Consider the following 16149-nt stretch of genomic DNA (forward strand, 5'->3'; position numbering starts at 1 on the left):
GATATTTAAACTATACGAATTCTATAATGAACCAGTTCCGATAACGATAAGTAATACAGTTTGGAAATCGAATATGCTGTTTTAATTTAAATATTACTGTTACAAAATATAATTTAATACCTAACTTTATGAGTTTTTCGTATTATATCAAATATAAGTTTAAGTTTTTCGGGAACTTCAAAGTCAGGCATAATCTGCTCCATGCTATTAAAGTCCGCCTTCTCCAGCTCATCGCAGGAGTCTTCCGATCCCGATTCATCTGCCAGTGCCAGCCTCTCAGCAAAGGACACAATTCCACACCAGGCGCGAAAATCCAAATCCCCGCATCCTTGGAGATCGTATCCCAAGACACTGAGAGTGCCTTGGACGTTCTTTTCAGTGCCATGGAATTCGAGGACATCCTCCAGAGCTTGTGGCAGACTTTGCCAGACAAGAGTGCGTTCCTTGTATTTATATTCAGGCAGTTCATCATTCCCCATGACACCCAGCTCACTTTCCGGCTCCTCAACTTTACTTAGATATTTCAGAAAGACCCGCTTATAGAGCTGTTTCCTTTGTTGGGAAACCCAGACGTACTTGCTCAGATAGTCCCAAGGCGTCATGTCTATAAAATAGCTTTTATTATTTAAGATTTAACTAAATTAAAGTGTTACTTACTTTTCATCATGGAGAGATCCATTGGAACATCAAATCTTGTGGCAGATTTAGAAAACTTTCGGGGCATTTTGGATTGTTTTTCCGGAGGAACTTTCTCCTCGTTAGTCTTAATGACAGTTTTCGGTTTTGGAGGCATGTACTTAATGGCTTCTTTTAGAGCCCGATTTAGCTAAGAAATAAGGATATAATAAACATAATACTTCATATAAACTCTACTTACATATCTGCCAAAAGTATTTTCTATGAGATCGACATCTAAGTCGGTTTTCAGAGCCTGAAATGCCTCATCGGTGAGGAAACTTCCTTTCAAAAGGATAGGTTCCCGCTCGTTTTCGCGTTTATCCTTGGGCAGTAAGGTGAGGGAGTTGGGAATCAAACTGGGCCTGGTGCTAGGATTGAGGGAATCGGGGCCCAGAGCAGCCACCTGAGTCTCAGGATCCTCACTCAGATGGAATGTGGTTGTGGCTGAATTTTATAAATTAATTAAATATTTAAAACAGAAACCAATTTAATTATTATCCCACCTTGAGTTGGCTTTAACTTCTTCCTCTTTTTTCCCCTTCGCACATCCTCGTCACTCAATTCGTGTTCGTTGATGCAGGTTTTCGGTTTGGGTTCCATCTCATTTCCAGCATCTCCTCCGGGAGCCAGGCTAGCCGTTGCCAAGGAGGACTTGGGCCTCTGCTCATTGGACGGCTGTCGCTTAGGCTTCTTGTCCTCATTGGCCCCGGCACTCTTAGGCTTCTTATCCTCCTCCAGACCGCTTTGGGTCAAGTCTGAGCTGGGCTTCCAGTACACTGTCTCCTGCGAGTGGGATCTCCTGAGATCCAATATGATTTTTTTCCTCTTGATGTTCTCATGTTTTCCCCACTCCGGAGTGATGCATCGCCGATAAAAGGATCCTGCACTGGTCCTGGTATGGATACTGGTGACTGTGGGTGTTGGAGTCATGGGGCGGGAATCTGTCTCCGCATATCGCCGGAATAGATCCTCCGGAATGTTATCCGCCTCATGAGGCTGCAGTTCTTCCTCCTCGGGCACCTTTTCTGGTTTTCCGTGCTGGGGATTCTTTCCCTCGATGGCCAGCGATGTTTTCAGCTGATTAATCACATCCTTGACTCCCGAAGGAGCAGGATGGTTGCAAAGTACAGAGCATCCTTTGGCAAATGGATTGAAGAGGCCCCCAAAAGGGCGCAATGATAGTGGCATGGGAGTGGCCTCAAACTTGAGGGGCATTCTCGAGACATCGCCATGTAGGTTTTTGCGCTGAGATTAATTTTAATAAAATAATAGATATTCTAAAGGTTTTTATTTTAAAGTATACTACCTTTTTGAGATACTTGACATGTCTTTTCGGCGTGGGTATTAGGCCAGTACGTGTTGTCGCACTCATCGCTGCCAAATAAATAGCTTTTGGTTTCCAATTTCTTCATAGAATTGGTTTCTGTAAACAAGGCCCTCAGGTTGCCATGGCTAGTAGGATAGACGCCGACAGAGTTTATTTACCTTTTATTGATTTCAAAAGCAATTTTTAACTTTTAAGGCAATTCTATTCTATTTATAAAAAGGTCTAACCTCTTGTTTCTATTTAATCTTCTACCATGATGTTTAAAATTTCTTCAGAATTTTCAATTCGATTTTTAAGCCCCATTTCCCACCCAATTATTTCTAAATAAAAACTCTCATTCCAAATAACTTTAAAAAATAACAAATGTTTATTGTTTGAGGCTTAAAACTAACAACTCTTGGGATTATGTAAGGAATACGATTTAGGAAGGAATAACCAGGCAGTTGGGAACCTCACGGTCTGCTCTCAGTAAAGGGAGCCACGGTGATGCAGGTGCCTGAGACGTTGATCCAGCAACTGGCGCTCATTGGACAGTGAGAGCGTGGACGAGGAGCGGTGCAGGGCGGGCAGGATCTGGGCACCAGCACCCCCTGACCCGTGAACAGCAGCCACCGCAATTGTACCGGAACCAGCCTCCAGCGGACCCATTCCGGCAGTGTTCCCCACGGCTCGCGATCGAAGTAGGTGATTCCGGAGAGCTGCTCCGGATGGGGATTGGCGGCGCACCGAGTTGTTGAATGAGATCTGGAGAGAGAGACGCTTCTGCGACAAGGAGGCGAGGTGTTCCGGGGACAGTTCGATCACCTGGGGCGGAGCAGCTGCAGCCACCGCCATGGCAGCCGCTGTGGCGGCACTATAACTTGGCAGCGAGGACGTGGGCGAGGAGTTGCCGCAATTGCAGGTGGTCGAGGCTATGGAGACGGTATCCGCTGCCCCTCCATCTAGACCAGGCACGTTTGTCTCCACCAAACTATAGCCCACGGCAGGCTCCTTGCCACCGTTATCGTTGCACTCGAATATCTTGATAATTGGGACTACGGCCGGGGTGAGGATGATGCCCGCCTTACGGAACTCCTCCAGGGCATCGTCGTAGGTGGGCAGCCCAGAAACTATGGTGTACGAGGGTAGGGACTCTGCCTCATAGTCTGGCGGGCAACGGCGACAGATTTCAATTGTGGCATCACTGTGATTGGCACGATCTGAAATAAGATATTAAAATTTCATTAGTTTTATTTATTTTTTAAATCTATTTCTAAACCATCTGAAGCTACTGTCCAAGCTCTCCCCTTTTATCCTTCTTTGGCCAGACCTTCCGGCTTGCAAAAAACAAAATCCAGAAAAGAACAATCAGAATTATCAAATCAGTCCCCTCGTTGCAACCTTTTGGGATTCGAAACATCACCAATAGCACTTAAACAATTTCCATCCCCCGGAATTGTTACCTTTAGTTTTCCCTTTTTTTTGGGGATGCTGTTGCGGAAGTGAATGAAATTTTTATACCAAATGCCTGTTCGTTTAAAAGCTAGTAAAATGCCCTAAAGGCGGCCAACTGCAACCTGCGTCCAATTCCTGGGCCAACCCTTAAAAGTAGGCAACAAAAAAATTTATTGCAATTGTCCGGGATAAATGTTGCTCCTGGGATGGATGGCAGGAAGCAGCAGCAGAAGAAGGTGACTCCCCAAGAAGGTGAGTCAGCATACCAGAAACTGTTGATGCGGTAAGCGTTTTTCGGTGACGTAGTACAAGATTTTGAAGATTAGCCCTGTGATGAGGAGTCCTGGGGAGCAAACATTGAAAATGACACACACGCTTGGCTTCACACCCTTTTTTTTTGCAGCAGGATGAGGATTTAAAGCCTGCCGCCTGCGGGTATCCAACGGCAGATGGAAGACTGACAGTCAGACAGGCGGCCATTTTCACACCCACATGGACGGACGTTCATTTTTTATTATGCAACGCTTTGTAAGCTTACGAAATTAAATTGATGATGGCCAAGAAAGCGGGCGGAATGAAAGTGAAAACTCACTGGGGGGTGGCTGCCACTTTTCCTAAATGGGGGCTTGAAGTCTGAGGTCTGAGTCAGATATTTTCGAAAACATAGCACGACCTCCCGGAGGGAACTGTCAACCCGTTCCCTTTGAAAACAGCTCAACGTGCTAAAGCCTTTTTGTAATTTTCAATTGACTTTAGTTAATTATGGGTGGGCTTACATCAAGCTTAACCCATGGCTCCAAAAACAGAGTGTTTAGGGGTTGCTCTATACCTTCTAGATAGATCTAGAGATTCTAGAACCTGGCTTTAAGTTTAATTGTATTAAAGTTATTCAGAAGCCATGAAGGAAAGCCACCTTTTGACAGCCCTTAACAACTACTTGACTTGATGAACTGTTGGGGCCACCATAAGCCCCAGGACATACGCATTCAATTCCCCAAACGCAGCTTAGCAGGATAATAAAATGAAGTGCAGCGTATAAAAAAAAAAAAAAAAAGAAAGCCGCTTTTGGAGACGAAACGAAAATAAACAAGGCACAAAGTGTAAGTGCGTTGTGCATAAAATATTCGCCGCAAGATATAAGCCAACAACAAAATGGACACCGAAATTTCCACTACTCAATATGGCAAAGGTCATGAAAGTGGATTCACTCAGAGAAATTGGGCTACACAATGATAATGGGAAATGTAATACAAACATTCCCAACTTTTCAGACATTTCTATAAATATTTAAATTATATTTTCTTCATATTTTTGAATGTAAATGTATAGTATATATATATTTTATTTTTTGTGTATATGATTTGAATTGAAACTACGACTAAAAGCGAAGCAACATAACCTAAGGCAGGCCAGAGATATTTGGACGTTTGCACAATAAGAAAAAAGCTAAACACACTTTATGTTGGGGCTTCGCTTTCGGATTGGGGATTTTCGGAGGGAGTCGTCAGTGTCTGAGGAACTGCGGGGGTGTTGTGCGTTTTGAGGATTTGGGCGCCAAACCACCAAGGCAGAAAAAAGAAAACAAACGACATACTGCTCCAGCGACCAAAAGTGACGTGCCCAGGACGAGGACGATGGAAGTGGCGGTGGTGATGGTGATGGCGACATGCCTTCCAGCAGACAACAAAAAGTATGGAAGGAGATGAACTTCTTTTTTGGGGATGTTCACTTTAAGAAAATTTGTTTTTCTCCTTTATTTCATAGTCCATAGTTTCAATACAATACAAGAATATTAAAAATATATAAGACTTGGTAGATTACAAAACTATCTACCTATTAAAAATATAAATAAATTTTAAATACTTTAGTATTAAATCATAGTATTGAATTTTACCTATCCTATCCCTAATAAACCCTAAGTTGTTTCTTAATATTATTATTTTAAACCTTCACCATTTTTAAACTATAAATATTTATTTATTATCGTATAGACCCCCCTCTTAATCCCATGAATAAGAATAATATTAATAAATTTTTAAATTTTAAATATTTTGTAACTCAAATATTTTTTAAAATATTTTTTCATGTATGATTTGAAGATTTCAGTGGGAAGTATTCACGATGGTTTCCCAAGCACGCAAGCAGTTCAGGCCCACCGCCCCCAAGTGAGCCAAATATAAAAGTCCGCCCACATTTTTGGATTCTGCTCGTCGTCGTTGCCTTTACCCTGAGTCCTGGTCCTGGTCCTGGTCCCCTCCAGCTTCAGCTCCCCTTTCCTTGTCCTTGGGGTTGGTAAACACGGCACCAAATTGCCGTTTAAATTTCTCCCCAATGTCTACGCCCGGGGACAAAGCGGCCTTGAAACATTATTATGACTGTTTCGTTTCCCCTCTTGCTCCACCTGTTAGTCCTTGCCCAAGCCCCAATCCTTACACCCGAAGCCTGGGGCCCCAAACAACTTTATATTTGAAGTTGTGGCCGCCAGACAATGCCGGGGGAATTCTGAAGACAGGCGTTAACTGCTACCTATGCCTCCCGCCGGAGATGGGGGATGGGAGTTGGGAGCTCGGATCTGGGTACCTGGATCCGGTCTCTGATCCATGTCAAGGGTATAACTTATGGCCATGTCTGGTGCAGCTTCTGCTCTTTGTTTAACTAATTAAACTCTTGTAGAAGCGAGAATGCAAATACCTTTTTGCGTTCTTGGCTAAAACACGTGTCGGACGGGGCCAGAAAAAAAGGAGGAAAAAAAGGAAAAATATTTTGGGCTCGTAACTAAACGAATGTCAGTGTTTTCTTCAAGTCGGACACAAGAAAAATGATGTTGCCAAAGGCCAGGATCTCCCAAAAATAGTTCAAGGTTGAGAGGAAGGGCATTTAAATGACCTACCATTGGAGAAAGATATTTTAAAAACCTTATAAGTCTCTCCTTTAAATAATAATTATAATAAATATTTCTATCAAATAAATAGAGTCATTTTATTATCCTTAACTGTCTAGGCTCGCTAATATTTTCCATCTTTATTTGCCAACAACTTCCCCGGACAAATGTCCCATCATCTGCAACTGTAGCGCATTAAAACTAACTGCTAAATTATTAGGAAGACAACCCATCCATCTCATGGCACCTCCAGCGCTTCTGGGCTCCTTCGGTTGGGGTCTTCCACACGAAAGGAAAACAGAAATGAAGAAAAATTGCGGCATGTCAGTCGGAGGCAGAGCAACAATAAAAAGGACAAAACCGACAACATGAAGACATCTTCCGTAACTGTAAACGAAACACGCTCCAGGAGCATCCAACATCCAACTCGGCGTATTACCCAGGACGAAAAAGTAATAAGTGTGTCTATTTGTTTGCAAATATTTCATTTCCCGTACCGTTTACTTTCTATCTCCCCTTTAGTTTCCTCTTACGGGGGCGGTCTACACCATATTTAGATGAAAAAAAAACCAAAATTCGAAAAGGGACGGTTGCGGGAAAAAATAGTAAATTATCCAAACGTATATCAAATTTAGTCCTTGGTTATCTGCTTTGGGTGAACACATTGAATTTTGGGGACTAAAACAGCTTAACAGAAGTATAAGTAATTTAGTCCAATGAAAAACTCGATTCACGTTTTTGAAATATATTCCTATATTCTCCACTTTTGGTTCACTTTTTAATAAATATTTTAACTAGCTCGCAACCGATCAAAAAACTGAATACCATTTATGAATCAGAAATCTAATCCACTTCGTTTTGCATCAAAAATAGTTTGAAAAAAGAGTTATTTGATTTTTTGCCAAAATCTTGTACCCCTTTACAAAAATTCGAAAAAATGGGTCCAAAATTTTGTTACCAGGTTTTGATTGAGAATGATTCTACTCGAAGTTCTAAGATCGGGAAGGTATGACATTTTTGGATCTGCCGATTATTAGTCAAGTTATGCACATTTTTCCATTTCGAAAATACAAAAATTGGTCTAACGTTTCAGATACTTTTTAAATTGGCCAAAATCTGAACTTTTCAATCACTTCTTTTTGTATATCTTAACTATTTCTCAACCGATCAGTAAACGGAATACCATTTATGAATCGGAGAACTTTTCCCCTTCGACCTGCATAAAAATATCGGAAAAATGAAACGAAAAAAATTTGGACCATTTTTTGCCCAAAATCATGATGGTACCCCTTTAAAAAATTTCGAAAAATGGGTTAAAAATTTTGTTGCCATGTTTTGATTGATAATGTCGCTACTCGGAGTCCTGAAATCGAGAAGGTATAACATTTATGGATCCGTCAAGTATTGGCCAATTTATACATACATATTGTTCCATAACGAAAATTAACAAATTTGAGACAACGTGTTAGACGTTTATGAGTTATCTTCAAAATAGGATTACCATTGAGACTATTAAATGTCCTATTAAATGTCCTAAATCTAATAAAAATTATTAGTATCTTTCCAGAGTTCTCATACGGGTATATTTCCATTTTTGTTTTAAAAGGGGATCTATTTAAATGTCATATATATTTGTCGGGAAACAGTAGAATTCAAGGACAGAGACAAGAACAGAGTTGCCGCGAAGTTCTAAATTCGGGGAATATAGAATTCATGCGAAAGGCATAGCAGCAGAGACGATGGTTATCTCTGCTGGTGAGTGAGGTCCGCTCACGAGTTACCAGAAGTTTAGAGGGATGAAAAGAGATGACGACAGAGGCTAAGCTTGAGAGAAGGCTAAGAGAGAGAGATGGTTGAGAGAAATGATCGATGAGAGAATATAAGTCAGTCGAGTGATGGTAACGAACGTGAGCGGAACTTGCTGTGCTGCCGCATCGATTTTATTGAATGACAATGGAGGAAACTACTGGCCATACTACGGGGATTACGGCACTTACTACATATTTTATAAATTTTTCTATAATTGAAGTGATGTATTTTATATGCCATTTAATTTAAGGCACTCCTGCTGCTCGTCCCTTTGATTTATGTACATTGAACTTGCTGAAAGTTCAGCTAATACATAAAATGCAAACGGCGTGCGTAGACAAATCGAGGAAAAAAGTTAGTGTAATTTATAAAATGCAAGCACACATGGTGCCCCGTGCTTGGCACTGGGCCTGTGCCTGTGCCAGTGCTAGGCGCTGAATGTTATTAAAAACAATATAAACAACTTCCCGGTGGGTTGTGTCGGGTCGGTTGTTTATGGATGTGATGTGAGTGCTATGAAAAACCAGCCTTAAACCACAAAGCACCACTTGCCCCGTTGTGCGGCAGTTGCGGCAATTTTCAAATTGACTTTTGCACATGTTGCCGGCGTAACGAAAATGCGGGCCCCGACATTGTAGCCAAAGTATGTTCCACTAGCCAAATAAAAAACAATGAAAATGACGAAATATGGTTCTAGAGTGTGGCTTGTTTTGGGGAAAATCGGTGTTGAGTAGAATTTCGAAAAAAAAACTGATCGTTTTCTAAAGTTTCTTGTTTTGATTCAGAAAATAAAAAGTATTTATAATAATATTTATAATAAATATTATTCTATAATTTTTAATAAATACAAAAAGAGTCCGTGTGTCGACAGAACCGGCGCGTTGGATTTTCCCCCCACAAAATAGTACAAAAAAGGGGGACCAAAAATTGAAGAAAATTCAGAAAGTACCCACCAAATACGTGCCAATTGGGAGCGTGAACAGAATAAACAAATAGTTGGCAGTTGGTCAAAAGTCAAATATCTATCAAAGTGGCATTAGCGGCAGCAGCTGCTGCCTTTGTGTTTTTCTCATTTTATTTGAATTAAACCGCCCATCGCCACCCCGACCGCCAACACTGTCTAGCGGGAGTTCGCAGCACTGCGCAGACAGTGTTGCAAACGATCACGCTCACCTATACAAGCAACTTAAATTCGCACATCCAACCAACGGTTGTAATCAAACAAGTTTCATTGTGCAGTATGGTTGGGAAAAGGAGGGAATATCGGATCTCGGTGGGTGCGAGCGAGAGATCCAACCGAACATGTTCGGAGCAAACCGAATGCTCAAACTCAGCGGCGTCGGGGGATTAAAAATATCTTATTTTCGATATTTTGTGCAAAATTCATACAACGATATCACTTCCAGAGAAAGAATATCGATATATTGATATTTTGATGAATTATCAACAACCCTAGTGAGAACTCTCAGCGGCGTCGGTGGATTAAAAATTGTTCGGTTCTCTTTCTCGCTTTTTGTTGTTTGCGCGTGTGATTTCACTGAAAATAATAGAATAAAAGTGTACTGAGAACCGAGGGCGCAGTGGAAATGCTGAAAATGGCAAATGCTGCGACGCCGCAGCAGCAAACGATGAAAAAAATAAACAACGAAGAGGATACCGAGGAGTCCGAAATCGACATGGACGAGGAAGAGGAGGAAGAGGAGGAGGAGGACGACGAGGACGATCTTCCCGATGACGATGTCGGTCTGCAAATAGACAGCGAGGACGAGGCGGAGCTGGAGGCCCAGCGCATACGCTTGGACGAGGCAGCAAAAACAGCGAAAACAGCAACAAAGACGGAGAAGCTCGAAAAGGAAGAAGCAGCAGACGCAGAGGCAGCAGCAGTAGCAGTAGCAGAAGCAGCAGCCGCTTCTGTAGCAAAGGTGGTGGTAACAACAAAGTCGCAGGTCAGTAACGGGAAAGATAAAGAGAAGGCAAAGCCAAAGCCGGCTGAAAACAAAGTGAAGAAACCTCGTGGCAGGCCAACTGGGACAAGCAAACCGAGGGTAAATGGACGCAGTGCATCCATCAGTTCCCTTGCCTCCAGTTCCTCCCTGGGCTCCCAGGAGTCGGCTGCCAGTGCGGCTGCTTTGGTGGCCGCCCAGGTCCTGGCGGATGAAAAGTCCCATCAGTTCATCTACAGCTGCTCGGACTGCAGCCACCACTACGCCGACAGCCTGATCCTCGCCAAACACTTCCAGAAAATGCATTCAAAGCCGAAATCCAAGCGGAAGCGCGGCAAGACCAAGGCTTCCACCCCCGACGCCGAGGATACTCCGCCCCTGAACCAGAGCCTGCTGGACTTGAACAGTCTGAAGCCCTGTGCCCAGCTGCTCATGCAGGGCGAGTCCCTGCTGCAGTTGTGCCTCGCCTGCAACTCCCAGTTCGTCGAGACGAAGCACTTCCGGGAGCACCTGAGCCAGCAGCATGGTTACTTTAAGCTCCTCGTGCCCAAGGAAGAGCCCACCGAACTGCCGCCCCTGGCCATGGTCACCATTCCCAGCGAATTGGCGGCGGCCAAGTCGAGTGGCCAGCAGTTTCAGCTACCGATTCCTGCCCCCGAGACACCGCCACCCGAGCAGGATGTCAAGGAGACAACAGCACCGGCTATCGAGTCCAACGACAAGGAAGATCTCGACATGATTAGCGCCATGGTGGCCGAAATAGCGGCCGAGCGGGTTAAGAAAACCAGCAGTCCGAAGGTCAGCAAGATGATCATCAAGCTGCCGACAGTGCACAAGAGGGCCAGGAAGCGGTCGAAGCCAGAAAAGAAGCGCGAAAAGAAGGCCGCGAGCGAGGAAGAGAAGCCAGCGATGCAGGAGGACTTGCCAACCGAGGAGATGTCGCCTGCCAGTAAGAAACTGCATCAGGAGAAAGAGGAGGTGCCGCTTCTGGAGCAGCCACAGCCGGCTACCGAGAAGGAGCCGGAAGATAAGCAAAAAGAGGAGGACAAGGTTCAATCGAATAAGGAAGAAGCTGCTCCACAGCTTCCGGAAGTAACAGAGGAAGTCAAATCGAAAACGACCAGCTCTGGAAAGGAAAAGCCACCGCAGGAGAAAGTTGCAAAGGAACCAAAACAGAGAAAATCGGAGAAAGCACAAAAACAATCACAGAAAGCTTCAAAGGATCAAAAACTGGCGGAAAAGTCCTCAAAGTCAAAGCAGCCAGAGTCTCCAAAGGAGCCAACCAACGCAACACAGGTATGTTTTTCTGAAACTCCCAGCCAGCAGACATTTTCTAACACATCCCCCTGTTTCCTCTTTCAGGAACCATCCATCCCACCTAAGCGCAAACGCTCTCGCAAGGAGCCAAAACAACCAACGCCCATCCCGATTCCAGAAAAAGAAATCAAAAAGGAGGCAACAGAGACGACCGAACGACGAAAGCGAAAATCACGCAGTTATTCGGCCGAAATCAAAGACGAGGAGGAGGACCACGACGAGGAGGGACTGGACGATGACTCCTCCGCCACCGTTTCGCCCCACAACAGTTCATCGGACGACAGTTTCGTCTCGATCAAGCGTGAGTCATCCGAGGAGTCGCAGCGTAACGAGAACGGAGTCATTCATACGTGTAACTTCTGCGGCAAAACCTTCAAGCGTTTCTCCAGGATGCAGGATCACTTGCGTCTCCACACCGGCGAGAAACCGTACGCTTGTGGCATATGCGGCAGGGCCTTTCGCCTGAAGATGCGTCTCTCGGAGCACCAACTGCGTCACCGCACTGAGAAGGCATACAAATGTGAGGAGTGCTCGATGCCGCTGGCCACAAAGCAAGATTTGTCCCTCCATATGCGTCACCACAAGAACGACCGGCGCTACAAGTGCGATAAGTGCGACAAAGGATTCGTTCGCAGCTCCGACTTGTCCATTCACGTGCGGATCCATACGGGCGAGAAGCCCTACGCCTGCGATATCTGCGGCAAGGCGTTCCGGGCTCGACAGAATCTGGTTGTCCACCGACGCACCCATCTCGGCGACAAACCCATTCAGTGCGAGCTCTGCGACAAAAGATTCGCGAGAAAAATCGACATGCGGGTCCATATGCGTAGACATACAGGTGAGTGGATCGATCGATCATAATTGTAGCAAAAATAACTAATATTTTGAATGGTTCTCAGGTGAGAAACCCTACAGCTGTGATGCCTGTACTCGGGGCTACTCGTCCAGAGTGAATCTCATCCGCCATCAAGAGCGAGAGCACGGAAAAATTGTGGAGAATAAACCGGGAGAAGACCACTCCGACTCTGATCCGGAAATCAAGCCCAAAGCCAAATCAGCTGCTAAGCGACCGAGACGGGAGAAGCCGAGACAGAAGGCCACAGATGTCCAGGAGAAACGGCTGGAAGCCCTGCCGGAAGATATTCGAGAGGAGTCGCCGCCGGCCAAAGTGGCTGTGGTGGAGCTGCCGGCGGATGCTGGAGCCGGTCATGCCCAGGTGCAGGTTACGCTGTCGATGCAGGTGGAGCGGGCACCCAACCCGGACGACGATGAGGGGATCACGCCGGAGAAGGAGAACGCCCTGTCTAGCGCCGCGAGTGGAGTGGAGGGAAGTGGCAAGAGCAAGACCAATCGCAAGATCACCAGCTACTTCACAGTCGTGGGCCAGCAGGCGGAAATCTAAAGACTTAAGTTCAGGATCAACCAACTTCTTACTCATTACCTTTTAAGATGCCACTGTACTTTGAAATGATGGACACATTTCGCCTCGCAATTTAATATTTCAATTTTGCAATGCAATCTTGCAGCAGGGATCAAGTATTCTTTATAAACTATATATATACGCGTATTTATCGAAAATAATGGAGTGAGCTTATGGATCGGTCGTCGGTTCTGCGGATGAAGACCGCAGTCGCAGCCGCAGCCGCAGCCGCAGAAATATAAAATGTTGTGAAGGACCATCCATTAACCAAGAACAAGAAAAGACTACTTTTTAAAAGATAAAAGATATTTGATATTCAAAAATAAGCAAGAGACTGCAAAGAATTTTATACCATAAATATAAATATTTTTCCCCCTATATAGACAGAGCAACTTGTGTGAACAAAATAAGTATAACTATGTAAAAATAAAAAATACCAATAAACTAGTTAGTAAGAAGTCAGTTCGAGGGAAATGTTTGCAAGCGATGAGAAAGACTAATTGTTGACTAATTGAGATATCGTGAAATTCAATTCCACAGCTCAAATTTCCTGTACACTTTACTGAAGTTTCCCATTTGAATGAATAATCCAACGTCAACAAATAGTAAACTAATACCGCTGTGTCGTCGAGCTTCGATTTCAGAAAAATATCAGAATTGTAAACAAATTTCCAAATAATTCAATTTCAATTTATTGCAAACATTTCCTCACCCGCATTCCCCCCGCATTTAATCTATGAGAGAATATGTCTTCTCGATTTCATTTAATTTATAGCATGTATTGCAAGTCATTTAATATGCAATTTTTATGAAATTTCCAGCATATACTCAAATTCCAAATCAATATAATTTAGTTTCAATAATTTTAATATTTAGTTTCTAAGAAAATGAATAGCTTTCATGAGAAAGATGTTCAATACTTTCATAACTATCTCACAACTCTTACATATATTTATTTTGTAAACATTTACTTTATACATTATAGTATTTACTTAAATTCTCGAAATGTAATCACATAAGGACAATGCATAAGGACGAAAAGTCAGCGACGTTTTCTTCTCTAAGCTCTGTAATTCGGGCGTACTTTTTGTATATTGCATTTTTTTGGCAGCTGTTCTCATTCTATAGTTTCTAAGCGAATCCTATGAATATATGGTATTTCATAATTTAACATTGTCCTTTTATTAATGGCACTTGCGAATTATCAACCCTCGAATTGCAATTACCTGAGTGCGGGGGGGATGTTTATGGATCCGGGACATCAGAAGGCAGCTGCTTCTGCGGCAGCCAGCTCGACAGGATTGGGGTGGACTCTGTGCTGTGCCGAGAGTGAATTTCGGTCGGTAGTTTGTCATTTGTAATAGGGTTGTGTTGTGTACTTATTTTCTAGTGCCACGGGGTTGATATTTCACAGAGATAAATGAAACAAATGGCGAAATAAGAGAGCCAAATATAATTCTAAAATATAGATATTCTATCCCCATACCCAAGGAAGGTGCTATTTCAATAGTTTGATTATTTTAGATATTAAAATATGATTTATTTATATTATTTATTAAACCTTTACAGCCCTAGACCCTTATTTCTTGACAGACCACATTTTTTAAACAAAAACCAATTACAGTAGCCTCGTACTTTACTCGTTTTTGGCCAAATGCTTATCAACTGAACACTGCAATGACAATTTATTTTGTTCTGGCTTTCAAATAGAAGCAGAGCTAAACGAAAAAAATGTTCAAATCAGCGAATAAAAGAAGTAAAGTCTAGTATTCTCTGTTGCAAGCGCTTTCAATGCAAAATTACGCATACGAAGCGTGGTACCGCGTGCTTTGTTGTTTCTGAGAGATTGTGCCAAAAAGCAAAAAAAACAAAAATAAAAAAATAGACAAAAAAATAGAAAAGAAAAGAATAAAGAAGAAGATAGCCAACGTGACAGCGTACACATATGGACGGAAGTTGTGCTCATGGTGGTGTGCGAAAATATGCAAATTAAGTGTGGCGACTTTTGTTGTCGCCGTTTTTTTGGCGTAGAAAGCGTAAAAAAGCGAGCAAAATACAAAATACGCAAACAAAAAAATGAACAACTACGAATACGTCGTATACACATTATTTGGGCTGGCGATTGTGGAAAGCAAAGCGCCGAAAAAAAACACGTATACGCCCCGTTGTACAGTCAGCAAGTAAGCGTGGATGTGCTTCTGCTTTTGTTTGTATTTGTAGTTGTGTGGTGATCAAGCCTGCTCTCCTCACACTTTTTTTCTGTTTCTGATTCTTTATTTTTTTCTGTTTTTTTTTTTTTTTTTTGGTTGTCTTGTCAGCATTTTTACACTTTTATGTTGCTGGCTTTTAATTGAATTTCGAGTCTCAGACTTTGACTTCTTCTGTTCCGTCTGCTGTTTCGTTTCTGTTGTTTCTTTTTGCCGCAGCCGCTGTGGTTTATTTTAAAACTACCCAAGCAGACGCTTGGCTTTTGCCACTAATACAATTACATTCTGGCAGCGAGTTTGTTCTGGTTAAGCAGTGAAAAAAATACTACATTTTTAAAATTAGTAACAAAATAAAATATGTATAATATCTACTATCTCCTAGCTTTTATAGAAACCTAGAGTCCCTCTTAAAATCTCTTGAAATTCCTTCTATTCAGTCCTTTGTTTTTGTTTGTTTTGTTTGCTGTTCTTCTTGCATTCTTTGCGCGGTCGTTAACTTGCATCTGAGGCGTCGCATCGGAGGAACGTGTTTTTTTTTGTTATTTTCGAGCCGTTCTTTCAATAGCCTCTCCAGTTCTGGCTTTCTGGGAGAGTATTGTTTATGTTTGAGTGTATGATCCGTTTGTTGTGTTTGTGTGTGTCTGCTTGTATGAATGTGAAGTGAGAGCCGCAGCGTATTTTCCAACACTTGAAATGGGCGCGTTTATTTTGAAGCTTTTGAATTGCCAACGGTGCGTATGCATGATATTTAATACGAACATTAAAGATTTTACCCATTCTATAGTTTTGATATTGTTTTTAATTGTTTAATTTGATGAATTAAAGTACCAAAAAGCCACAAAACCGAATTAACAGTTCATTAACTTAGCATTTTTATACACAACCTAAGTGATTGTTTAAATATTTCTACAAAACCCAGAAAATTGCACTTTGCAGCATCGAAATGCAATTGATTTCCATATTCAATGCGGTTATTTCAAGCGTTATCGCCCGAGTTTTATTCACAACTTCTGCTGACAACTCGCATCCATATGAAAAGCATTAAAAATTATTTATCCATAAATCATGCAATCGTTAACAAATAAAAAATTCATTGAAGTTCATTTCCCGCCGACAGTGAAATGGTACATAAA

The 16149-nt window shown here is 42.6% G+C and overlaps 3 protein-coding genes across 4 annotated transcripts in view; 1 reads left to right on the forward strand and 2 right to left on the reverse strand.

Moving 5' to 3' along the window:
* Window positions 1–113: 113 nt before the first annotated feature.
* LOC6493259 lies at window positions 114–2221 on the reverse strand. Its single transcript, XM_001957334.4, has 5 exons — window positions 1985–2221; window positions 1182–1923; window positions 878–1122; window positions 658–826; window positions 114–604 (listed from the first exon to the last, which is right to left on the reverse strand). Exons 1-5 carry the CDS (start codon window positions 2048–2050, stop codon window positions 114–116), a joined length of 1713 nt encoding a protein of 570 aa, XP_001957370.2. The 5' UTR covers window positions 2051–2221.
* A 128-nt stretch (window positions 2222–2349) lies between these two features.
* The window catches only part of LOC6493258, a 34961-nt gene continuing 21161 nt past the window's right edge, over window positions 2350–16149 (reverse strand). For both annotated transcript variants that reach the window (XM_032453855.2, XM_014908804.3), the window contains one exon: window positions 2350–3204. In XM_032453855.2, the coding sequence (XP_032309746.1) occupies window positions 2471–3204 (734 nt within the window). In that variant the 3' untranslated portion in view covers window positions 2350–2470. The remainder of the gene's footprint in view (window positions 3205–16149) is intronic.
* On the forward strand, window positions 9382–13980 carry LOC6506720 (zinc finger protein 37). The gene is made up of 3 exons (XM_001957332.4): window positions 9382–11368; window positions 11435–12227; window positions 12289–13980. Exons 1-3 carry the CDS (start codon window positions 9716–9718, stop codon window positions 12789–12791), a joined length of 2949 nt encoding a protein of 982 aa, XP_001957368.2. The 5' UTR covers window positions 9382–9715; the 3' UTR covers window positions 12792–13980.

The sequence above is a fragment of the Drosophila ananassae genome, chromosome 2R (genome assembly GCF_017639315.1).
Source record: "Drosophila ananassae strain 14024-0371.13 chromosome 2R, ASM1763931v2, whole genome shotgun sequence".
Classification (NCBI taxonomy): domain Eukaryota; kingdom Metazoa; phylum Arthropoda; class Insecta; order Diptera; family Drosophilidae; genus Drosophila; species Drosophila ananassae.

Bases quoted from the DNA above. Each gene is read 5' to 3' on its own strand.
- LOC6493259 (XM_001957334.4), bottom strand. From the start codon at position 2,050: ATGAGTGCGACAACACGTACTGGCCTAATACCCACGCCGAAAAGACAT. The intron at 1,924-1,984 runs GTAGTATACTTT...AATTAATCTCAG, and splicing joins ATGTCAAGTATCTCAAAAAG to CGCAAAAACCTACATGGCGA. The intron at 827-877 runs GTAAGTAGAGTT...CTTATTTCTTAG, and splicing joins AAAATACTTTTGGCAGATAT to CTAAATCGGGCTCTAAAAGA.
- LOC6506720 (XM_001957332.4), top strand. From the start codon at position 9,716: ATGCTGAAAATGGCAAATGCTGCGACGCCGCAGCAGCAAACGATGAAA. The intron at 11,369-11,434 runs GTATGTTTTTCT...TTCCTCTTTCAG, and splicing joins AGCCAACCAACGCAACACAG to GAACCATCCATCCCACCTAA. The intron at 12,228-12,288 runs GTGAGTGGATCG...AATGGTTCTCAG, and splicing joins CCATATGCGTAGACATACAG to GTGAGAAACCCTACAGCTGT.